This window comes from Vipera ursinii, assembly GCF_947247035.1.
Source record: "Vipera ursinii genome assembly, chromosome: 5".
Lineage (NCBI taxonomy): Eukaryota > Metazoa > Chordata > Lepidosauria > Squamata > Viperidae > Vipera > Vipera ursinii.
In genome coordinates, this window is record NC_139518.1 from 10,845,398 (window position 1) to 10,871,854 (window position 26,457).

At 41.2% G+C, this 26,457-nt stretch overlaps 1 protein-coding gene across 1 annotated transcript in view; it reads left to right on the forward strand.

Annotated features, from left to right (window-relative positions):
• PEX5L (peroxisomal biogenesis factor 5 like) overlaps positions 1–26,457 on the forward strand; it is a gene marked incomplete at both ends in the record, with an annotated part of 197,227 nt that overhangs the window by 118,179 nt on the left and 52,591 nt on the right. The window contains one exon of the mRNA XM_083363972.1: positions 23,300–23,365. Within this exon, the coding sequence (XP_083220098.1) occupies positions 23,300–23,365 (66 nt within the window). The remainder of the gene's footprint in view (positions 1–23,299; positions 23,366–26,457) is intronic.

Below are 26,457 nucleotides of genomic sequence, written 5' to 3' on the forward strand. Positions count from 1 at the left end.
ACATTTTTCTACCTTATCAAGTAGAAGGTTGTGATTTACTTTATCAAATGCCTTACTGAAGTCCAAGTAAATTATATCCACAGCATTCCTCTGATTCACTAATTTTGTCACTTGGTCAAAGAATGCAATAAGATTTGTCTGGCATGATCTGTTTTTGACAAACCCATGTTGGCTTTTAGTAATGACTTTGTTTGCCTCTAGGTGCTCGCTGATTCGTTGTTTGAATATCTTTTCCAGAATCTTCCCAGGTATTGAGGTCAGGCTGATAGGTCTGTAGTTTCTTGGATCTATTTTTTCCCCTTTTTTGAAGATGGGAACTACATCAGCTCTTTTCCAGTCCTATGATAGTTCCCCAGTGCTCCAGGATGTTTGAAAGATATACTTCAGTGGTTCTGAGATCACATCTGCCAGTTCCTTGAGAACCTTGGGGTATAATTCATCTGGTTCTGGTGATTTGAACTCGTCTAGGCTCGTCTTACCTCACACCAAAAATCCCTCACACCAAAAAATAATAATAATAAATCTAACAGTCATCAGCCAGAGCCCCAGGGAAGCAGGATATGACCTTTGGGACATAATAGGATTAACCCACCACCATCAGAATACCAGAAAGGCACACTCAGACTCAGGTCAAAGTTCATGCTATAGGAACAACTCCAAACAAAAGCCCAAGAAGGTATAAAAACCCACTCTCTACACATGTGGTCAGCTTTCCCAGAGCCATCTTTCTGTCTGGCTCTCCTCTTCAATAAACTCCAACCTTCTTTCTAAAGCAGTCTCCATTTTGTTTATTCCCAGCTTGGACTGGACCCTGAGGAAGATTTTTCTTTCAACACCCCCCTACTTTACATGGTATCACTGACCTTGCTCTTCCCTGAAAATGTTAAATGTAAATTCCCTCTTTAATTCTGCTGGTCACAAGAAAGTCCTTCAGGCTTTGCTGTGTGACACCCATACTAATCATGTATATATCCTGGATTATGGCCCAAAAATTTAAGCTATGCACCAAATGCAACAACCCAACAACCCAAGGAAAGGAGAAACATTTGAAGCTATTTCTCTGTTCCCTAGGCATCAGTGTCTTCAGCAATTTTTCAATATACCAAGAAACGGCTTTCAATGCCAAGAAATCCATTAAAGTGAGTGGAAAGTGGATCTGAATATTCTAACAAAAAAGGAAAGAAATAATAATAAGTGGGGTGTTTTTTTTTCCTTAAAAAGGGTATGAAATTTCTCATTGAAAAAAACCAAATAGCTCTAGAGATAAAAGACATCCTGAGATCAAAGAAAGAGAATCTGATCCAGATCCTACTGTTTTAATGAAATATATTGATTTCTTGACTACTGGGGTCTCATATCTAAAATCAATCGGTCTTCTATTACTGATTTCTTCCTGGAAATGATAGTGATATCAGCTGGAGTACCACATTCTGGCGTTTCCTTTATTTTAACAGTAAAAAATAATGCAATGCATTATTGAACAGGCTTAAAGGAGTGCAAACCAGATTTCTTTTTAAATGTTAATAGGATCCATATAATGTATTTGTGTTGGTTATATTAAAAGAGTGGGAAAATGGAAATAATGCTGAGTATAGTTCTTACTTTAGAATTCTACAGTCTTCATGAGCACCTTTTTTTCTTTCTGTATTGTTATTGCCTTTTCATTTATACATTTAAGTAATCCCCAAGGATTGGCTAGACCGTGCAATATAAAAGAAAGATTTCAAAGGCTGATGCTTTTAAATGTAAAACTGTTTTTTTTTTTAAAAAAAAATTAAGTTAAGAGAATTCCTAAAGGAATGTTTAAATGGGTACATATTCATCTTCCATCCCCTCATTTCCTCTCCATAAAACATTCATATTTACTGTTACGCATGTGTATTTAAACCTTAGGAATTTGGAAGAAGTGGAAATCACTTCTGTTCATAGCTTTCCCCCTCTTCTCAGGCTATGAAAGGTTTAAATATGTGTGTAAATAAGGCCAATAAGAAGGATGGGTAAATAAAGGCATTCACAGAATCCTTAATAGCACATGCCTATTCAAGGAGAATTTGGAATAGAATAGAATAGAATGGGGACTGTAGATGGGGACTGCAGCCAAGAAATTAAAAGACGCTTGCTCTTCGGGAGGAAAGCCATGGCAAATCTAGACAGCACACTAAAAAGCGGAGACATCACCCTGTCAACAAAAGTGTGTATAGTCCAGGCTATGGTCTTCCCAGTTGCAATGTATGGCAGTGAAAGCTGGACCATAAGAAAGGCTGAGCACCAAAGAATTGAGGCCTTTGAACTATGGTGCTGGAGAAGACTCCTGCGAGTCCCTTGGACTGCAAGGCGATCAAACCGGTCAGTCCTAGAGGAGATCAACCCTGACTGCTCTTTAGAAGGCCAGATCCTGAAGCTAAAACTCAAATACTTTGGCCACCTAATGAGAAGGAAAAACTCACTGGAGAAGAGCCTAATGCTGGGAAAGATTGAGGGCAATAGAAGAATGGGACGAAAGAGAATGAGGTGGCTGGATGGAGTCACTGAAGCAGTAGGCGTGAGCCTAAATGGACTCCAGAAGATGGTAGAGGACAGGAAGGCCTGGAGGAACATTGTCCATAGGGCCGCGATGGGTCGGACACGACTTCGCAGCTAACAACAACAACAAGAATAGAATAGAATAGAATAGAATAGAATAGAATAGAATAGAATAGAATAGAATAGAATAGAATAGAATAGAATAGAATAGAACAGAACAGAACAGAATACTTTATTGACTGAATGTGATAGACATACAATGAATTTCTTTCTGGTGCATAAGCTTCCAGTGTACATGCAAAACAACCAAATCATAATAATCATAATATCAAAGTAATAATTATCATAATAAGGATACCAGTCAGAGAAGGTAGTGGAACAGATGAGAAGGATAAAAGTAATACAGCCATACTACATGAGTAAATATATTTAGACATAAGACAGTAGTGTGATAAGTAGATATTCCACAGAGTGGGGGCACAGGGAGCAAAACTGTTTCTGTGTCTAGTTGTTTTGGCATGCCATGCTCTGTGTCCTGAAGAGAGGACTTGAAATAGTTCGTGTCCAGGATGTGAGGGGTCTGTAGATATTTTCTCAGTCCTCTTTCTGGCACATGCAGTGTACAGATCCTCAGCAGAAGGCAGGCTGATTGCAACAGTTTTTTCTGCAATCCTAACTATTCATTAAAGTATGTGTCCGCCCTGCTTGGTTTCTGTGCCAAACCAGACATTTATAGAAATATAAATGACAGACTCAACAATGCTTATATTTTTATAATAATTCCTATATTTTGGAAAATCAACAGAACATTCAGAATGTTTATATTCTGAAATATAAGTTCTAAAATTAAGCTAAGTGTGCCTGAGAGATGTTCTACATCGGGTGTGCCAAACTGCCAGCCCGCGGGCTGGATGCATCATAGCGAAACCGTGCCCACCTCATTGGCAGCAATGGCAAAAAAGTTGTGATACGTCGCGACACGTCACGTGACACTGTGAGTTTGACACCTCTGTTCTACATGCATTTCATTCAAAAGTGAAAGGACCTGTTTAATATTCCACAAAGTCTCCTGTTAAATATGACAGGCAATTCTGAAAGCTTTAAAAGCTTTCCAGGCATTTGAAATCTATGATAGCATTTCATAGATGTTGTTTTTTCTTCTTACCACTCACCCTATGACTTTTACTCTATAACTATTTTGATTAGTTTTGTACTTGAACCTCTTGGATCTTTGTCATTAGTTCTTTATTAAATCTCAGACTACATTTAGTACCGCTTTCCTTTTAAAATATCATTTGTTATGTGCAATAAGGACTAAAGTGTCACCCTTTGAACATTCGCTAAAGCCTTTTGAGCCTCTGAATCAAAGTTTTGAAGGTGGAAATTTTAAGGATCTGGAATGATTTGGCCTGGGTTGGTCAGATAGTGCCAGGCCTTGAGAAAATAACTGTGCTTTTCAAGAATTGAATTGTAGATTACATTACCATATCAGCAAATATTACCATGGAGAAATTATCTCTGCTCCACAAAGGTTAAAATTTCAAGAATTTGGACAGTTGAGATAAAGATTATGATGGAATGTAAAAACAACTCATTGTGATCCAGAGCAAAGATAAATATTGAAGTGTATAAAATGATAAAAATGAATTGCAATGCCCTATTTATTAGGACTGATGTGGAAGCAAACGTCTACACAATTTCCTAAGAATAAACTTAGTAAATTTAGTGGCGCTTTTTTCTGTTTGCGTTGGCTGACTTCTAAAACACATAGAGTTTTAATAAATAATAATGGCAGACAGATTCTTCATAGATGGGTTAAATTGCTGGTGTAGAGTAGGAATTCCACCATGGAAGAGAAAATAGATACCCTGTGGTGGTGCAGTGGTTAGAATGTAGTATTGCAGGCTTGATCCTGACTGGCTCAAGGTTGACTCAGCCTTCCATCCTTCAGAGGTCGATAAATGAGGACCCAGATTGTTGGGGGCAAATGTGCTGACATTTGTAAACTACTCAGAGAGGGCTGTAAACAGTGGTGGGATTCAGCCGGTTCGCACCACTTCAGCAGAACTGGTAGCTAATTTTTTGTTGCCCTGGCCCAGAATGGATTTCTGGAAGTGGCATCTACACAGAGAACCAGTTATTCACCTATTTGAATCCCACCACTGGCTGTAAAATGCTATAGAATGGTATACTGTGTAAGTTTAAGTGCTATTGCTATTTCTATTGCTATCCTCTGCTCCTTTTTGACAATGTTTACTAACATCTTTATCCTGTCTACAGAGTTCACCATGTAATTCCACCCTGTGGAATCAGACAGGCAGGTTCACAGGCCACAACATTCTAATTATTTGTTTGTTTGTCAAACTAATATGGCTGCCCATCCCTCACCAGGTGACTCTAGGTGGTGTACGACAAAATCTACTATGAACATTTACTGTAAAACCAATTAGAACAGTAAACATTGATTACAAACAAGACCGCAAGGCGGAGAATAGTATATATATAATACAGCCAACACAGAGATTCCCTATTACCAGGGGATCTCCAGGCTTGCATAAAAAAAAATAAAGTTCTAATGGCTTTCCAGAAGGCCATGAGGGATGGGGCTAACTTTACCTCAGGAGAGTTGATGTTCTAGAGCAGGGGTGTCAAACTTGCAACGTCACGTGACATGTTGCAACGTATCGTGACTTTTTTTCCATTGCCAGCAATGGGGTGGGAGGGGTTTCGGCATGGTGTAGTAAGATGGAGGGTTTGTTGTCACTGTGTGTTGGGGGGTGGGAGCACAAAGGGAGGCTCAGCTAATCTCAATGTACACATAGTTGTACTTTGACAATAAAGGTTCATTTCATCCAGCCTGTAGGCCGGCAGTTTGACACCCCTGTTCTAGAGAGTGGGGGCTGCAGAAGAAAAAAAAACTCACCAGATGCAACTCTTTCACAGAGGGGACCCACAGCATGCCTCTCTTGCCAGACCTGATGGAACAAAAAGAGCTAGTCCCTCAGAAAACCCAGCCCTACGCCATGTACTGTAGCTGTTTAAAGATCAAAATCTGCACCCTCAATTGGACCTAGAAGCAAACTAGTAGCTAAAGCAGCACACAAAGCAGAGATGTAACATGTTTTCGGAGCACACATAACTGCCCATGGTGCTATATTTAGCACCAGTTGAAGCTTCTGGACACTCTTCAAGAGCAGCCCCATGTAGAGCACATTACAGTAATCCATAAGGAAGGTGACTAGGGCATGTCTAACTGTGTACCTGCTTCCTCAAGGTGAAGTTGTGAGTCCAGAAGGATCCCCAGACTGCAAACCAAGTCTGTCTGCAAGGCCAGAGACTTACGGGAATTTGCTTTTATTGTAAGATTCTTCTGCCCACCAGCCAAGTCATTAGATTGGGTCTTAATAAATAAAATGGATAAATTTTTCTGAGTGCTCTCAACAATAGACCCGTGGGCGTTAGGCCACTCAAAGAGAATAAGTGAAGCTCACTTAACAGTGAGCTTCCAGATCACGTGTTAAGTTTCAAACTGTATTTTCTAGGTCCCAGTCCAGCATCTTAATGATTACCCTCCCTTGCGTCTCAGTGACTATTAAATTTAAATGCAACTTTTTTAAAAAAATCAGGTGCTTCAATGTGAGATAGTTAAATTATTTTGCTTTCTGACATCTTCGAATGATTAAGTACTTTTGTTGAGTGACAAGCCCTATCTAATTGTCTTAGAGCTTTCAAATTAATTTTCTTTAGCTGTAGCTTAATTAAATCCTCATTAAATAGTTCTTTTAAGAACTGCATCTTCATTAAAACAGCTGCATAGAAAGACCAGTTAACCAGAAAGGTGACATGTTACTACTAATAACAGATCAAGTGGGGATGAGGTGGTCAGTAATGACTTCAGTAGTTGGCTAGTGGCCAAATTCCAATATATGACTGCACATTTACTGGTTCCTTGCTTGCTGGAAGGAGGAATGGTTTAAATAAATCAAGATAGGAAAGGAGGGGGATTTTTTTTTTTTTAAAAAAATCAAGTGTGCCTTCCGGAGAGCACTTAATTTTTGTGCTGTCATAGCTCAGCAATTATACATGCAAAATCTTCCTTTAAAAAGTTAAAATACACCCATACACCATGAAAATGTTAGGAGAAATAAAACTGAATAAATCATGCAACGTGGGACTGTGTTGAGGGTTACATCCAATCTCAGTAAAACATTTGTTTTTGGTTTGGGTTGCATGATCTTTCTACTGGTATCCTTAAGAAAGTAGTGATTTAGAAGTGCTAAATCTTTCACATTTTAATGGTTTGGTCTAATTTATCACAAAAAAACTCAGGATCACTTCATGTGTGATTTTTTTTTGCATGAGCGGCTATTAAGGACTGGGAGGTAATTTGAAATCTTGTTGTCAGGCACCTTCTTCCAAGGATTTCTCAGTAGAAGATACAGGTAAAGGTTTTGCCAAGCCTGACTCTGCTTGCCTCTGTGATTTAGCCAACAGAGCCAGTGTTGTCCGAAGATGCTTCTGTGTTCATGTGACTATCATGACTATATGCCGAGCCACACAGAATGCTGTCATGTTCCCATGTCCCAAAGGTGCTTTTTCAAAGTGGTACCTATTTATCTACTTGCATTTGCATGCTTTCGAACTGCTAGGTTGACAGGAGCTAGAGCAAGTAACAGGAGCTTACCCCGTCACACAGCACTCGGGTCTCAAACCTGGGTTGTCAGCTTTCCAGCTGACAAGCTCAGGGTCTTTAACTGCTGAGCCATCTTGCCCCCTTAGGAGATAAATATAACGGTTGTTAGTGGGCAGGTTTCCACCAGAACTTCCTGACTCACTCTACTCTGCCTAGGTGTGTATATCTAGTAGTTGGAGAGATATTTCTTCAAGGACTTCTGCCTCCAGCCTTAAATGGGATCTACTTTGGATCTTCTGTCCAATGACAGCATTACAGAAGCTAACAAATTTTCTTCCAGTCTAGAAATATATATATATGTGCAATCAGCTATATATATAATGTGCAATATATATATCAGCTATATATATAATGTGCAATCAGCCCAGGTTCGAATCTCAGAAGGGTATGGCTGACTGATGAAAACTAATAAGTTTGAAATGCAAATCAGTCTCCCTTAATTGTTTGTTAGCAATGTAAAATTTACACAAATATGAGCTGTCACCGGTGTGACTACTGCCTGTCGATGGCCTTCAGGTTAGGCTGACACAGGAAATAAAGATTTGTCCCATGTTTGGGGCCTAGCAAGGTAATCTAAATAGTTAACAAGCATTTGACACATATCTCCCCTTGCTTCTCAGCTAACAAAGCGAGAGTTTTGTTAACAAGCATTTATATATATATATATATATATATATATATATATATATATATATATATATATATATATGTGTTTTCGTAGATTCTCGCGGGTGTCTGTATGTGTAGATCTAGAGTCTTGGGTTTCTTCCCGCGTTCCTTTCATCTCGCCCCTACACCGCGGGGAAAAACCCGAAAAACCAAAGATCCATATATTGACAGACGAGGCCCAACCACCAAGAATGATACCAGACCCAAACTCATGATAACATCACATGACATCACCACCACACAACCATTCAAAAAGCAAATCCGAACCCACAACGATAAAGACACACAACCACAAAACAGAAACCTAACTACAGCTGCAACATCAGCCACTTTAAACCCCTCCAAACCACACAATAAGCAAACTGACACCCACTATAAAAACATGGCACCACCACAAACACGAAGCCGAACAAAAGCAGCACAACTCACCAGCTCAGTTCTGGAGCTGGCAGCTGAGACCAGCCCATCCACTCAGAACACCACCCCCACCCAATCAGAACACACCCACCATTCAAAACACACTCCCACCCAATCAGAACACACTTGGTCCCCTACCCAATCAGAGCACACCTCCACAGAACACACCCCCTCTGGCAGTTTAAAAAAGAGGAACAAACAGCCACATGCTTCTCCCAGAAGAAGGAAGCTAAAGCCTGATGATGACGGATGGGACTCCGTCGAAACGTTGCGCCCACACCTTTAGTTCTACGCGGGGAAAAACCCGAAAAACCAAGGATCCACATACAGGCACCCGCGAAAACCTCAGAAAACAAATATCTTACCTCTACGGGGAGGAAATCTACCAGCTAACCAAGACCTACGAAAAACTCGAAGTACGAAGAGCTTCCATTCTGTGTGACCTCACATTCCTACGCAACTGCCGAGATCAAAATTTAATCCCCACATCCTTCCAATTGAAATTCCACTCCAACTCTGCAGCCATCAAACGCATCCTGATAAGAACAGAACTGGCCCTAATCAGAAACGAACTCCACACAAAAAGATTCCTCCTGGACCGAATCAACAGAGACCTCCTCACACTTCACCTCAAACTCAGCAACAAGATCCACCCCACACTTTGGGACAAATTCAAACAAATCGCTGTCTGGAGAGCTGAAACAGAGACTGCCTACAAAACAGACACACACACCAATAAACTCCGAAGACTAAAGGAACGCCAGAAACAAACCCCTCCTCTCCCACAGCAACACATGAAACAAACTGTGCACAACATCTCAGATAGGATTCTCACCAAAGCCGAAACCAACGTCCTGTCTAAAGGATTTAATTTTGCAGTCGCTCCCAAACACATTCCCACGGAAACCATTATATGCGGAGTCGAATCCAGCCTGACCAAAATTAACCCTGATGATGCCAACAAAATCAGACTCGAAGTTAGCAACATCCTCTGCACCAGCAAACCACCCAAAAGCAACTTACCCAAAGAGGAACAGACAGCACTACTTAACCTAAAAAATGACACCAGCATAATCATTCTGCCAGCAGACAAAGGCAACGCCACGGTGGTAATGAACTCATCTGACTACCATACCAAATTATCCAACCTACTCCGAGACTCCACATACAAACTCCTCAAGACAGATCCCACCACCTACCTGGAAAAAACCACAAAATCAAAAATAAAAGCCACCCCCATCAGTGAAGAGATCCAGAAAACAATCATTCCCAGAGAAAAATCATCCAGATGTCCTAAGCTCTATGGTCTGCCCAAGATACACAAAGAAGGAACCCCACTCAGACCCATAGTCAGCTCCATAGGCTCACCTCTACAAAATCTAGCCAAATTTCTTGCCAAACAACTACAACCTTATGCAAATTCCATCACCTCGCACGTACAAAACTCATTCCAATTCATAGAGATCATAAGTAAACTAAACTTACAGCCCTGTGACCTACTTGTGAGCTTCGATGTTGTATCCCTCTTCACCCAAGTGCCAATCAAAGAAGCCTTGACAGCTATCCAAAATAAATACAACCCCCCAAAACACATCCTAGATCTGACCAACCACTGCCTATCTAACACATACTTCATCTACAATGGACAAAGATACAAACAAATGGAAGGAGCACCCATGGGATCACCCCTCTCACCTGTCACCGCAAACCTCTACATGGAACACTTTGAAACCCTCGCTCTAGAAAAATCCAACCACAAACCCAAACTCTGGCTCAGATACGTAGATGACACCTTCGTAATCTGGCCACACGGCAAAGAAAAACTGGATGACTTCCTCATACACCTCAATAGCCTACACCCCAAAATACAATTCACCATGGAAACAGAAGCTAACAATCAACTTCCCTTCCTTGATGTCTTAGTCTACAAGAAATCCAACGGCTCCCTAGGACACACTATCTACCATAAAAAAACACACACAAACCGCTATCTGAACGCACTCTCACACCACCACCCAGCACAGATCAACTCCGTAGCCAAGACACTCATCTCCAGAACAAAACATCTAGCTGACGAACAACACCTAAAAACCGAACTACACACTCTCACTAATGTACTAACAGCCAATGGATTCCAAAGAAACACGATTACCAACTTAATCCGAAGAGAGACACCCACAAAAACCCAAGACAGAGAACAAGAAAATGGCAAAGCCCTCCTCCCATACTTAAAAGGGACCACAGACAGAATCAGCAAGGTCCTCCAAAAACACAACATGAAAACAGCATTCTACACAGACAGAAAAATATCCACCATCCTAAGAAACCCCAAGGACATAATTGGGTTAGAAAACCAAGGAGTATACGAAATCCCATGCACCACCTGCCCCACCACATACATCGGACAGACCAACAGAAGAATAAGTGCACGCATTGAAGAGCACAAAAACTCATTCAGAAAGGGAGAACAAACTTCATCCCTGGTCCAACACTTTGAAGCCACGGGACATGAAATTGATTTTAAAAAAACCAAAACTATCGCCAAAATTGAACATTTTAACAACAGAATAATCAGAGAAGCCATTGAGATAGAAAAACGCCCCCACAGCATGAATACACGAGATGATACCTCTCGTCTACCAGCCATTTGGAAACCCGCCTTGATTGACAGACGAGGCCCAACCACCAAGAATGATACCAGACCCAAACTCATGATAACATCACATGACATCACCACCACACAACCATTCAAAAAGCAAATCCGAACCCACAACGATAAAGACACACAACCACAAAACAGAAACCTAACTACAGCTGCAACATCAGCCACTTTAAACCCCTCCAAACCACACAATAAGCAAACTGACACCCACTATAAAAACATGGCACCACCACAAACACGAAACCGAACAAAAGCAGCACAACTCACCAGCTCAGTTCTGGAGCTGGCAGCTGAGACCAGCCCATCCACTCAGAACACCACCCCCACCCAATCAGAACACACCCACCATTCAAAACACACTCCCACCCAATCAGAACACACTTGGTCCCCTACCCAATCAGAGCACACCTCCACAGAACACACCCCCTCTGGCAGTTTAAAAAAGAGGAACAAACAGCCACATGCTTCTCCCAGAAGAAGGAAGCTAAAGCCTGATGATGACGGATGGGACTCCGTCGAAACGTTGCGCCCACACCTTTAATTCTACGCGGGGAGAAACCCGAAAAACCAAGGATCCATATATATATATATATATATATATATGTTGTTGTTAGTTGCGAAGTCGTGTCCGACCCATCGCGACCCTATGGACAACGTTCCTCCAGGCCTTCCTGTCCTCCACCATCCTCCGGAGTCCATTCAAGCTCACACCCACTGCTTCAGTGACTCCATCCAGCCACCTCATTCTCTGTCGTCCCCTTCTTCTATTGCCCTCAATCTTTCCCAGCATTAGGCTCTTCTCCAGTGAGTCCTTCCTTCTCATTAGATGGCCAAAGTATTTGAGTTTTAGCTTCAGGATCTGGCCTTCTAAAGAGCAGTCAGGGTTGATCTCCTCTAGGACTGACCGGTTTGATCGCCTTGCAGTCCAAGGGACTCGCAGGAGTCTTCTCCAGCACCAGAGTTCAAAGGCTTCAATTCTTTGGCGTTCAGCCTTTCTTATGGTCCAGCTTTCACTGCCATACATTGCAACTGGGAAGACCATAGCCTTGACTATACGCACTTTTGTTGACAGGGTGATGTCCCTGCTTTTTAGTGTGCTGTCTAGATTTGCCATGGCTTTCCTCCCAAGGAGCAAGCGCCTTTTAATTTCTTGGCTACAGTCCCCATCTGCAGTGATCTTGGAGCCCAGGAAAATAAAATCTGTCACTACCTCCATTTCTTCCCCATCTATTTGCCAGGAATTGAGAGGGCCAGATGCCATGATCTTGGTTTTCTTAATGTTTAGTTTCAGCCCAAGTTTTGCACTCTCCTTGTTCACTCGCAACAAGAGGCTCTTTAGTTCCTCTTCACTTTCTGCCATTAGAGTGGTGTCATCTGCATATCTTAGGTTGTTGATGTTTCTTCCGGCAATCTTAATTCCAACTTTTGATTCATCTAGCCCTGCCTTTCTCATGATGTGCTCTGCATATAAATTAAATAGGCAAGGCGACAGTATACAGCCTTGCCGGACTCCTTTCCCAATTTTGAACCAATCAGTGGTTCCATGTCCAGTTCTCACTGTTGCTTCTTGGCCCACATATAGGTTTCTCAAGAGACAAATAAGATGGTCTGGTATGCCCATCTCTTTAAGGACTTGCCACAGTTTGTTATGATCCACACAATCAAAGGCTTTAGCATAGTCTATGAAGCAGAAGTAGATGTTTTTCTGGAACTCTCTAGCTTTCTCCATGATCCAGCGTATGTTAGCAATTTGGTCTCTAGTTCCTCTGCCTCTTCGAAATCCTGCCTGTACTTCTGGTAGTTCTCGATCCACATACTGCTGGAGTCTAGCTTGTAGAATTTTAAGCATAACTTTACTAGCATGAGAAATGAGTGCAATGGTGCGATAGTTTGAACATTCTTTGGCACTGCCTTTCTTTGGAATTGGAATGTAAACTGATCTTTTCCAATCCTGTGGCCACTGTTGAGTTTTCCAAATTTGCTGGCAAATTGAGTGTAGCACTTTTACTGCATCGTCTTTTAAGATTTTGAATAGCTCAGCTGGAATACTGTCACCTCCACTAGCTTTGTTGTTGCTCAGCTTTTCTAAGGCCCACTTCACTTCACATTCTAGGATGTCTGGCTCGAGGTCAGTGACCACCTCATTGTGATTGTCAGGGATGTTAAGCTCATTCCTGTATAGTTCTTCTGTGTAATTTTGCCACCTCTCCTTAATCTCTTCTGCCTCTGTTAGGTCCCTGCCATTTTGGTCCTTTATCATGCCCATTTTTGCATGAAACGTTCCTTTCATCTCTCCAATTTTCTTGAAAAGATCTCTGGTCCTCCCTATTCTATTGTTTTCTTCTATTTCTTTGCATTGTTCATTTAAGAAGGCATTCTTATCTCTTCTAGCTATTCTTTGGAATTCTGCATTTAATTGGGCATATCTTTCTTTTTCTCCCTTGCCTTTCGCTTCCCTCCTTTCCTCAGCTATTTGCAAAGCTTCCTCAGACAGCCATTTTGCTTTCGTGCATTTCTTTTTCTTTGGGATGGTTTTGGTTGCTACCTGTTGTACAATGTTGCGAACCTCTGTCCATAGTTCTTCAGGCACTCTGTCTATCAGATCTAATTCCTTAAATCTATTTGTCACCTCTACTGTATATTCAACAGGGATATGATTTAATTCATACCTGACTGGCCTAGCACTTTTCCCTACTTTCTTTAATTTAAGCCTAAACTTTGCAACAAGAAGCTCATGGTCTGAGCCACAGTCAGCTCCTGGTCTTGTTTTTACTGACTGTATAGAGCTTTTCCATCTTTGGCTGCAGAGCATATAGTCAATCTGATTTCTGTGTTGACCGTCTGGTGATGTCCATGTGTAAAGCCGTCTCTTGGGTTGTTGGAAAAGAGTGTTTGCTATGACCATCGTATTCTCTTGACAAAATTCTATCAGCCTGTGCCCTGCTTCATTTTGTACTCCAAGGCCAAACTTGCCTGTTATTCCAGTTATCTTTTGGCTTCCTACTTTAGCATTCCAATCTCCCATGACGATAAGGACATCGTTTTTGGGTGTTAGTTCTATAAGGTGCTGTAGGGCTTCATAGAACCGGTCAATTTCATCCTCTTCAGCACCGGTGGTTGGGGCATAGACTTGGACTACTGTGATATTGAATGGTTTGCCTTGGATTCGAACTGAAATCATTCTGTCATTTTGAGGATTGTATCCCAGTATTGCTTTTCCTATTTTTTTATTGACTATGAAGGCTACTCCATTTCTTCTGAGGGATTCTTGCCCGCAGTAGTATACCTGATGGTCATCTGAATTAAATTCACCCATTCCTGTCCATTTTAGTTCGCTGATACCTAAGATGTCGATGTTTAGTCTTGTCATCTCTTGTTTGACCACGTCCAGCTTTCCTTGATTCATGGACCTTACATTCCAGGTTCCTATGGAGAAAAAATCTTTACAGCATCGGACTTTCCTTTGACCACCAGACATATCCACAGCTGAGCGTCCTTTCGGCTTTGGCCCAGTCGCTTCATTCTTTCTGGCGCTACTAGTACTAGCCCTCTGCTCTTCCCCAGTAGCATATTGGACGCCTTCCGACCTGAGGGGCTCATCTTCCAGCGTCATATCGTTTTGCTTTTTGGTACTGTCCATAGGGTTTTCATGGCAAAGATACTGGAGTGGGTTGCCATTTCCTTCTCCAGTGGATCACGTTTTGTCAGAACTCTCTGCTATGACCTTTCCGTCTTGGGTGGCCCTGCACGGCATAGCTCATAGCTTCATTGAATTACGCAAGCCCCTTCGCCACGACAAGGCAGTAATCCATGAAGGGGATATATATATATATATATATATATATATATATATATATATATATATATATATATATATATATATATATATATATATATATATATATATATATATATATATATATATATGTTTTCTGAGGTTTTCGCGGGTGTTCGTATGTGGATCTTTGGTTATTCGGGTTTTCCCCCGCGTAGAACTAAAGGTGTAGGGGCGACGTTTCGACGGAATCCCATCCGTCATCATCAGGCTGGAGGCTTCTGCTTCCTTCTTCTGGGAGAACCATGTGGCTGTTTGTTCCTCTTTTTTAAACTTTAAAAAAGAGGAACAAACAGCCACATGCTTCTCCCAGAAGAAGGAAGCAGAAGCCTCCAGCCTGATGATGACGGATGGGATTCCGTCGAAACGTCGCCCCTACACCTTTAGTTCTACGCGGGGGGAAACCCGAATAACCAAAGATCCACATATATATATATATATATATATATATATATATATATATATATATATATATATATATATATATATATATATATATCCTTGGTTTTTCGGGTTTTTCCCCGCGTAGAACTAAAGGTGTAGGCGCAACGTTTCGACGGAATCCCATCCGTCATCATCAGGCTGGTGGCTTTAGCTTCCTTCTTCTGGGAGAAGCATGTGGCTGTTTGTTCCTCTTTTTTAAACTGCCAGAGGGGGTGTGTTCTGTGGAGGTGTGCTCTGATTGGGTAGGGGACCAAGTGTGTTCTGATTGGGTGGGAGTGTGTTTTGAATGGTGGGTGTGTTCTGATTGGGTGGGGGGTGTTCTGAGTGGATGGGCTGGTCTCAGCTGCCAGCCCATCCACTCAGAACACCCCCCCCACCCAATCAGAACACACCCACCATTCAAAACACACTCCCACCCAATCAGAACACACTTGGTCCCCTACCCAATCAGAGCACACCTCCACAGAACACACCCCCTCTGGCAGTTTAAAAAAGAGGAACAAACAGCCACATGCTTCTCCCAGAAGAAGGAAGCTAAAGCCACCAGCCTGATGATGACGGATGGGATTCCGTCGAAACGTTGCACCTACACCTTTAGTTCTACGCGGGGAAAAACCCGAAAAACCAAGGATCCACATACAGGCACCCGCGAAAACCTCAGAAAACATATATATGTATATATATATATATATATATATATATATATATATATATATATATATATATATATATATATATATATATATATATATATGTACAGCCATATTATAGGAGAATGTAGAGCACGGGTGTCAAACTCGCCATGTCAAGTGACGTATTGTGACATATTGTGACTTTTTTTGCATTGCTGGAGCTGGGGTGGGCGCAGCCTCCGTATGATGCAACTGGTCTACGGGGCAGCAATTTGACAACCCCAATGTAGAGGATAACTGAAAGCTAGCTTCTTTTGGGACTGATCAGCTCCCTGTAATTTTTTCTTTGTTCATTAGTTATTTTTATGCCACTCACCTTCCCTATGAGAGGCTTACAAGTTATAAAATAAGTAAAAATAATTAAAATATTAAAATAAATTATTTTAATAAATGATTACAAAGCTCTATTAAAAGCAGAACCAAGAGATGGACAGAATGGGGAGGAGGTCTTCTCGTCCCATCAACTACCTCTACCATTGAGCACCCCCCTCAGGATCCCAGGCTGCTAGGAAAGCCAAGTTTTGGTGGTAGAGTGTTTCACAGCAGAAAAGGATCTTCTCCTTTTCCACTGGAATCCCTTAGCATACCAAATCCAAAGCAGGCATCTTCCTCTGGCGCAAGTGGAGCGGGCTAGTCCCATTGGGGAGAGGCAGTTCCTCGGACATAATCGTTGGCTGATCAATAAAGTTCTGAATATGTTCCATCAAGTCAATGTTGACTTTTAGCGACCACATAGAAAGATTTTCTCAGAAACAATCTGACTGCAACATGATTCTTCAGGAATTTTACCAGTGCATCCATCACCACTATAATTGAATCCTTCCAGTTTGATGCTGTCCATCATCTTTCCTTCCACCTTTCTCTGCATTAGAGCCTGCAGGAATAATATGTTGAAAGTAGGATAATTTGAGCCTGCTCAGTTGTGCCTTGAGTGAGAACTCTGGGTTGATTAGTTTGAATTATCTGGAGATTCTCAGTCATCCAGGTCGTGGTTGTCCCAAAGGTGCTTTTTCAAGAGGCAACTGGACTTTCTTGTTTTTCTTTGAAGATATTTCACTTCTCATCCAAGAAGCTTCTTCAGCTCTGACGGGATGGTGGAGAATGGAAGGATTTATGTTTCTTGCAAACAGCTGGTCATTTGCATTCTTTCTGAGAACCGTTGAGGCCACTTGGAGATTTGTCTGTGACCTCAGGGTCGACTGAGTAGTGCAAATGGGTGTTGAGCCTTCTTGGAACTGTTGAAAGGACTGTGTTGTGGAGCTTCTTGGATGAGAAGCGAAATGTCTTCAAAGAAAAACAAGGAAGTCCAGTTGCCTCCTGAAAAAGCAACTTTGGGACTATCTGTTAGTTTGTTTTCTTGCCTATCAATGGTACTCTCTGGATGTCTTTCACCAACACCAAAGTTCAAAATCATCAATAATCTTTTTATCTTGGTTCTTCCAAGTCCATATTTCCATAACTATTCACTATTTTGTTATTCCATTCAATCATGTCTAATTCTCAGAAAATGCGTGGACAACTCCCTGCAGTTTTCTTGGCAAGGTTTTTTTCCCCCCAGAAATGGTTTGACATTAACTTCTTCCTAGGTGTGAGAGAATTTGACTGGCTCAAGGTCACCCAGTTAAAAAGTATTATTTGGTAATAGCTTCAATATTTCTCATACGAATGGTATGCAAATGTTATATGCCAGTTTTTGTGCACTAGTGTAAAAAATACATGAAATGACAGTATTGTAGAATGTAGAAATTTAAATGCTGGAACTCATTGCCATGGCATCCTGTAAGGTTTTTTTTAAGTACAGTATGAACAAATTTTAAGTTGAGAATTATTTCCTTTTTTTCCTGTTAAAAAATAACGTTATAGATTTGGGTTTCTAAGTCACTGTTTAGTTACTTTTGATAATTTCACTTCAGAACTTGTTCCACTCTGGGTAAATTCCTCCACATGTAGAGAGACAAACATGAGGTAGAATATCACACATTTAAGCCTAACGTTTCCTTGAGGTTGTTCCTTCAATATGCCGTGTGAAAGCGCATCATTAAAAATACATGCAATATCCAAACTACGTAATTTAGCCAATTAGCGGTTTTGCCTCCTGGTTTAATAATAGGTCTTCATTTTGTGTTAAAATTAGATTAGAGATCAAATTGATTCAGGGCCATGTGCAACAAGGCAAAACTTCATCAGAATGATGAAATGTGTTGTGATATCACAGCATAAGCTCTGTCCCTTATTTCTTGTGTGTGGCAAGTCTCAAATATAAGACGGGTACAGTTTGCATTACCATAGTCCAATGCATAGTTGGTCATGTGTTCCATGTGAGCTGATTATATTTTTGAAATGTTCCTATTCTAATAATTTTATGGCAATAAATAATGAGTTATTTACTCATATTTAGATCCACTGAAACCATGACTCATAGGATATTGGGGAACTGAAGACCCAGATTCAGTTGTCAGGAATCTGGAGAGCCACATTCAGATTTTTTTTTAACCCTATTAACTCATTGGGTGACTGTAAGCCCAAATAATTTCATAAGCTGGCGGTTGTGGGGATAAACTTTGACTTCATTATCTGGAGAAAAGCCAAGAGAGCAGATGCAATAAAATTACCTAATACTCACAATTCCTGGAAACTTCAAAAATTGCAACCTTATAGCACTGAAAGGCACCCAGCTGGCAAAATCTGAGGTCATATTATCAAAGTTTATTTTCGTCTTATAAATAAACCACTCTACAAAGGCTATGTTATATAGGAGAATAATTAGTACTGGCAAACATTGAAGTTGGAAGTTTGGTACTGCAGGGAACAGAAAAAATCCAACCATTTGTCAAGCATTTCATTGTAGCATCATGAGGACAATGTCATATTCCTAGTATTTTGTATTGGGATTGGTATACTAAAGTACTGAATTTTAAAGCATCATTTACCTTAGTGCCCCATTGTGGCACTGTCCCATAGTTTTGATTTTAAAAAGAAAAGGCCACTAGGTTCCAGCAACATGCTAGATTGAGCTAAAATCATTATTATTTTATGGGTAATCTACAATTAGATTCGCAGTCAAACACAGACTGGTGAAATCTTAATACAGGTGATTCAAGGCTTAATCAAGGATCTAAGAATTATTAAGGTAGTGTCTGAGGATATATAGGCAGTTCCAAGCAGCGTGTGTCCCTTTCCAAAGCAAAAGTTCATGTTTTTGATGGGGCTTCTTTGGTTAAGCAGAACTCTTTTGCATAATAAAGAGACATTCCTTAGTTTTTGGAAGAGTAAGTTCCTTAGTTTTGTATGTCCAGTAGTAAAGTAAAGGTAAAGGTTCCCCCGCACATGCGTGATAGTCGTTTCTGACTCTAGGGGCCGGTGCTCATCTCTGTTTCAAAGCCGAAGAGCCAGCGCTTGTCCGAGGACGTCTCCATGGTTATGTGGCCGGCATGACTAGACACCAAAGGCGCACGGAACGCTGTTACCTTCCCACCGTAGTGATCTCTATTTTTCTACTTGCATTTTTACGTGCTTTCGAACTGCTAGGTTGGCAGAAGCTGGGATGAGTAACAGGCACTCACTCTGTTACGCGGCACTCGGGATTCGACCCGAGTAGTAGTTACAACAGATTTTGATCATGCACTGGACATATGTTGGAACCTTTTCCAGGAATTGGGATTGATTGAGGATCAATTAAATCCAAGTAATACAGCAGCTTTATTTCATTGGAGAAGGAAGACATTGTGTAATGAAAGAGCTTCAAAGGGGTGCTTTACTTAAATCATTACTGGAGGAAAGCTTTGCACTTCCCTAGCATTAATTTGGCAGGAAAAGAGTCAGATGTCAGTTTATTTCCACCACAAAGTATCTTTTGAGTGTATTTAAAAGTGGGGAAATTCCAAATGCCTGTCATCATGTTGTTCCAGAGCCCGGCAGATAATAATTTTAGCACAGTAAATTAAGTTAATTATTTTAAGCCGAAGTGAGTTAAGATTGCAGAAAACATATATTATGACTTTCATCCTGAGCCATACTTATAATAATATTTACATCTTGGTTGTAAAAAAATTGGCCTCTTGTTCCCTGGCCTTTCGCTGGAAACCACTATTAAAATAGGCAATGTTTAGATATTTTAGAGCACACACACACATTTTTACAAACCGGCTCCAGAATCACAGGACAGAAGAAAAGCACTGAAAAAGAAGGACAAGTTTTTAAGCTGATTTGCTCAATATAGGTAATCCTCGACTTGCGCCCATAATTGAGCCCAAAACGTCTGCTGCTAAATGAGACCTTTGTTAAGTGAGTTTTGCCCCATTTTACAGCCTTTCGTGACACATTTGTTAAGTGAATCACTGCAGTTGTTAACGGTTGTTAAATAAATCTGGCTTTCCCAGGACACCACAATCGTCATAAATATGAATCGGTTGCCAAGCTTCTGAATTTTGATCACATGACTGCAGGGAATGCTGCAATGGCCATAATGGTGTTACCCCCTGTTGATAGGGCCCGCAAGTTGGGTGTCCTCCTGGATTCACGGCTCAGTTTGTATAGGAGCCATGGCCAGTGGGGCTTTTGCCCAGGTTCACCTGGTGCGCCAGTTACGGCCCTATCTGGACTGAGATGCGCTATGCACAGTCATCCATGCGCTCGTGACCTCCCGGCTAGACTACTGCAATGCTCTCTACATGGGGCTGCCCCTGAGGACCACTCGGAGGCTTCAGCTGGTGCAGAATGCAGCCGCGCGAGTTGTGATGGGAGTCTCCCGATACTCCCATGTAACACCTCTTCTCCGCGAGCTGCATTGGCTTCCGGTTGCCCTCCGGGTGAGATTCAAGGTGCTGGTGATGACCTATAAAGCCCTAAATGGCCTGGGCCCGGATTATCTAAGGGAACACCTGCTGCCAGCGTCAATTTCCCATCGTCCTGTGCGCTCCCACAGGGAGGGCCTCCTCAGGGTACCTCCGGTCAAGGATTGCCGACGGGCGATCCACAGGGGGAGGGCGTTCTCTGTGGGCGCGCCTGCCCTATGGAATCAACTTCCAACGGAACTCCGGACTGCCCCCGACCTTCGTTCCTTTCGCCGGGACCTAAAAACCTGGCTCTTTGAGCTATCTGGTCTGGACTGAGGGGTTTAATGTTTTTAAATTGTGATTTAATTTTTGCGGCTAGACTTAATTTAATTTTATTTTAATTTTATATTGGATTGTTTTTAAATTTTGCCTTGTAAACCGCCCTGAGTCCTTTGGTAATAGGGCGGTATATAAACCGAATAAATAAATAAATAAATAAGTCTGAAAAACGGTCATAAGTCACTTTTTTGCCGTTGTTATCTTCAAACGGTCACTAAACAAACTGTTGTAAGTCGAGGACTACCCGTATTTCAGCTTCATATTGTCTTGCACACACTGTCTAGGTCAAGCCCAGTATGGAGAAAGAGGCAGACTCCGAATCTCTCTGAGTAACACTTTTATTTTGGATCCAAACAGAGGTCGGTCCTCCCGTAAGGCTGGGAAAGGACCACATCCAATGGTTCAATCAGCATTGACATTTTATTAGTTACGTAAGTAAGGAAATGCAAGTTGATTACAGAGGAAACACATATTATCTGCAAAACAAAGAGGTTACCAAAATATTCTCATCTTGTTAATGGACATCAGCAGTGTCAGCAAAGTTTATTTAAAGATGCTCATATGTTTTCCAGCTGTTTTCCAGAAGAGGCCAGAGCAGTTTCCTCTAAGGCAGGGGTGTCAAACTCAATTTCATTGAGGGCCGCATCAGCATTGCGGTTGCCCTCAGGGGGGCCGGTGGGTATGGCCAGGGTGGGCGTGGCTAGAGTGTGTATGGCCTACTGAGTGGGCGTGGCCAGCTCTACATCGTTCACATCAAGGGTGCCTATGGGGGCCTGGGCAGGAGTGGGACAGATCTGAGGGTCTCTGGCAGAAGGAGGGTCTCTGGGCCGGGGCCAAGGCAGCGGGGGCCATTCCCTCACTGTTTCCAGGATGGCTTCGTGGGCCACATGAAACCACTTCGCGGGCCAGATCCGGCCCCCGGGCCTTGTGTTTGACATGTCTGCTCTAAGGCTATCTGACACTTCCTCAGGCAGCCACCCCAAAATTCCCACATTTTAACACAGAAACGTTTAGAGAAATAACTTAGGTCACCTGACCTACAATATTTCAGCAATCCCATTTTTCAGATTTTGTGTACAAGGGAAAGCATATTTCTATTGTATCATGTTTTTTTTCTTGTTTTTTGTTATGTATTTCATGTAAAACTTAAAAGATCCTGCTGAAAAATATGTCTGGTTGATTTTCTTATGACGGACTCCCAGCTTACCTCTGTTGAAGAATCAATTAAAAATATTGTAGAAATCAAATGATAGAAAACCCCTTTTCACCAAAACTTTTTTTTTTGAGGGCGGGGAGATGCAATGAATGTTCCATGACTGTTTGGTTAAAATACTTTTTCTCCCAGTCCTAATAAAAACCATAGGCACCTAATAAAGGTAAAGGTAAAGGTTCCCCCGCACATGCATGCTAGTCGTTTCCAACTCTAGGGGCTGGTGCTCATCTCCGTTTCAAAGCCAAAGAGCCAGCGCTTGTCTGAGGATGTCTCCGTGGTCATGTGGCCAGCATGACTAGACACCAAAGGCGCACGGAATGCTGTTACCTTCCCACCGTAGTGGTCCCTATTTTTCTACTTGCATTTTTACGTGCTTTCGAACTGCTAGGTTGGCAGAAGCTGGGACGAGTAACAGGTGCTCACTCTGTTACGCGGCACTCGGGATTCGACCCGCCAAACTGTTGACCTTCTGATCAACAAGCTCAGTGTCCTAACCCACTGAGCCACCGCGTCCCTCTCAAAAAAATAAAGGGGACACTTAAACAACACAATGTACTGTATTTAATAGTAGGATGTCTTATCTTGTGTTCCCTTTATTTTTTGAGCAGTATATATAAGAGTCATAAGATTATTTGGAGCAAATTCCCTTAATTCATTATGTGTTGTGTAGAAAACTACTTTATTTTCTAGAACTTGCACCTGATGCCATTAATTGGAGGCATGAATCACTCCAAAATTTCTATTGCTGTTCTCAGATCTCAGAAAACACTGCTGTTCTGTGCAGAGACCAGGGGAAAGTTTGATTCTAATTCCATGCTGGGGCACCCTGTTTTTCCAGGCCTTTCCCATCCAATTCATCTTTTGTAAGGATTTTTCAGTCTTTTACAGCAGAAATAACAGGAATTGTGGATTATCCTTATGGGGAAAAATTGAATGTTGCGGTGTTATGATTACAGCCATCCAGTGGGTTAATGATGATGGTTATTATTGATTGACAGATTAACGAGCACTAATACGAGTATCGTGACTGTTTTCAGGCAGTAGGTGAGACCGTGAAGAAAAAGTGGCTGTGGCTTCAAAAATGCAAGCTGATCTTTGCCTTGGTGGGTTTCTTCCTCCTGTGCCAGACATTTAAAAAGCATCGCATGTTTTCAAATGCATCTTTTCCGACTGACGAAACTTGCTTTATTCCAACCTTCAGCACGAAAGGAGTTCGCTCTTTTGCCAAAACCGCATGTTATTTATCGCTAGCGCAACAACAGCCCCATATATCGCATCAAAGGATACAGCCACAGAGTCAAATCATACATAAAACCGTGCACATTTGGCCAGAAAATTTTTGTTACGCTTAGCAAGCAGAACGTGCTTTTCATCAGATAAAATACCATATCCTGATTCTAATTCACCTACTGTGCATTTTGCAGTTTGGGTATAACAACAAGGTGCAAAGGAAGAAGCATGCTTAGATTGGATGTATTTTATATGAGCATGCATTGGACGGGACTGCAGATTCTTGTATCTTGTATTTTATTTCAGAATGTTAGGTTGGATGCCAGTGTTCTTCTGAAACCCTGGTTCCTTGACTTCACTTTATAAACAAGAAATAAAACGTGTTATTTTATAATATCAGGCAGGTTCAGCTTGACTTGGATGGAATGAAACAATGTTGCCTTAAAACCCAACATATAGATGTCACTAATAAAGATACAGGTGCCATATTTATATGGCTTTCCGTATTTTTATTTCCAGTGATTCCTACTTAGAAAAACAAGCAGATGAAATAATGGGAATAATCAGAACCTAAAAGGTATATAAAACTATACTGTGTGCTAGAATACTTCCATTCCTTGTACAGTACACTATAAGTCACATTAAATGAATTTGTGTGTTGCCTTTACGGAAGAGCGTTATTTTTACCTGTTCTCTCCATCCAAATTTATTTTGTTTGTTTTGTCATCTTAGTTCTAGACTGCTATGGCCTGTTCCCATCCCACATTTGTCCAGCCAAGTTTCTTCCACAATGAGGCCAGTTACCAGCAAGATTCCCAAACTCATAATCCCATGAAGACTTTTGTGGATATTTACCTTCCTTTTCAGCAACTGAGATGTTGAAAAGAGGGGGGGGGAACCTACTGGAGTCCATGTCTGATCCATCATTTAACTTTGCACCCTCAGAGCTGATCCAGAGTAGACAGCTGTTTCTTTCTGCATACCCTTTGCTAACGTTCTTGCTGAACAGGAAAGCGTCAATGTCAAAATTCCTGAAAATTACTAATAATTTCAGTACAGCAGACCTCATTTGAAGAGGCCTAAAAATTTACTCAAGGAAAAATGCTTCTGTAAAGTTCTAGCAAATGCAAGCCTTGTACCATCAGTCTTACTGGCCAGCATTCGTGCTATGGTTAAGTATCTACTTTTACACTGCTGAAATAGTTCTAGAACTGGACTTTCAAGGATTACACGTGTACATATATATTTGTATACACACACACACACACACATACACATATGGTAATTTTAATACATAGTTGATGTCCTTGATGCTGTCTGAGCTTGGCTGTTTTCTTGCAGATGCTTCAATATCCAAACTAGGTAACATTATCAGTACTGATGATGTTACCTAGTTTGGGTAATGAAACGTCTGCAAGAAAACAGCCAAGCTCAGACAGCATCAAGGACCCCTTATTTCAACCCTGACCTACAAATATTCTCCTTTATTGATAGCTGACATCAAAGAACACATTATAGCCCTATCAGGAGGATTGTAGGATAGTTATAATTCAGGTGACTGAGCTAGATGTTGCTGTCTCCATGCAAAGGATAACTCAAGAATAGTAGTCAATGCTTAGCATAGCTAAGCTATTAATCCTTTGCTCCTGTGGACTTCTGGTAGTCTTCAACTTACAACCATTCATTTAGTCATGGTTCAAAGTTATCCCAGCACTGAAAAAAGTTGCATGCAACTTGTCCTCGCACTTACAACCATCACTGCATCTTCACGGTCACATGATCAAAATTTAGGGGGTTGAGAACTGGCATGTATTCATGGCAGCAGTGGTTACAAGTTGAAAACCCCTTGTAGGCAGATTTGACCTGACATTAGGATGATCACAATTGCATTTATCGTAAATCAGGAGAACATCTGATCAACATTGTCAGATCACTGGAGAGGACTTCATCACATATGCTCAGGACAACTATATATTCAAAGAAACCTAAGAGACATACGCGGCTTTACAATTACATCAGATGGAATTTAAAAGCTGTAATAGCATTTGATTGATACATGACTTTTCTGTTGTAGCAAGAAAGACAGAACTGAAATTTTGCAACATTGAATTAAAATGGTTCACAGCAGGGGCATTAGCTAAAACATGCAAGATAATTGTTTAAAAATGAAGGTTTTTTTATTATAAATCATGCTGTGAATCTGAATGTGGCAGGTTGCCATTACCATTAGATAAATGAAAGCCAGTGAAGGTTTTAAGAAAGATTTTACTGTCATCAGTACGGTTTTTTCCAGAGCAGTTCCTTGGTTCCAGCTATCTTTACTTTTTAAAAAATGAATTTTAGAGATGCTTTGTCTCCTAAGGCAACGCATATTGGATCTATGTTTTGTTACTGTGTTTTAAGAGGGGAATCATTGCATTCTCTAGAGGAGGGGACCCCAACACCTGGGCCGTGACCCACTACCAGCCCAGGGCTTATTTGCAACCGGTCTGTGTGAGAGGCAACCCCCAAGCTTCAAAAGTTGGGGACCACTGCTTTAGAGAGAATTACATTAATTTCTCTTTCTCTTTCTCTATTTATTTATATATTTTTTTTGCAAATATTGGTATGCCGTTCTTGATGTCCTAGTAATCATCATACTTTTTTTTTTTAACAATTCAATTTCAGAAGAAAATACTGCCATATGCCAATGGGTAGCTTCTGCCCCAGTAGGACATTAAGATACTTTTTAGCTAATTGTGCCATGCAGTTGATGGTTAAAATTATCTCAAGATAATTGCCCAACTGAAGCTTCCATTACCTGGTGGGTGATGGGAAATGAGCTGCATTATATACCTAACTCAGGCAATGGGAGAAGAGAGTCACCTGATAAATTTATATGACTATGTTAATGATGCATTGCTGCAGATTCTCTGAAGTCTTCCCAGGACTAACAACAATGAAAATGCATGATGATAGTTGCAAA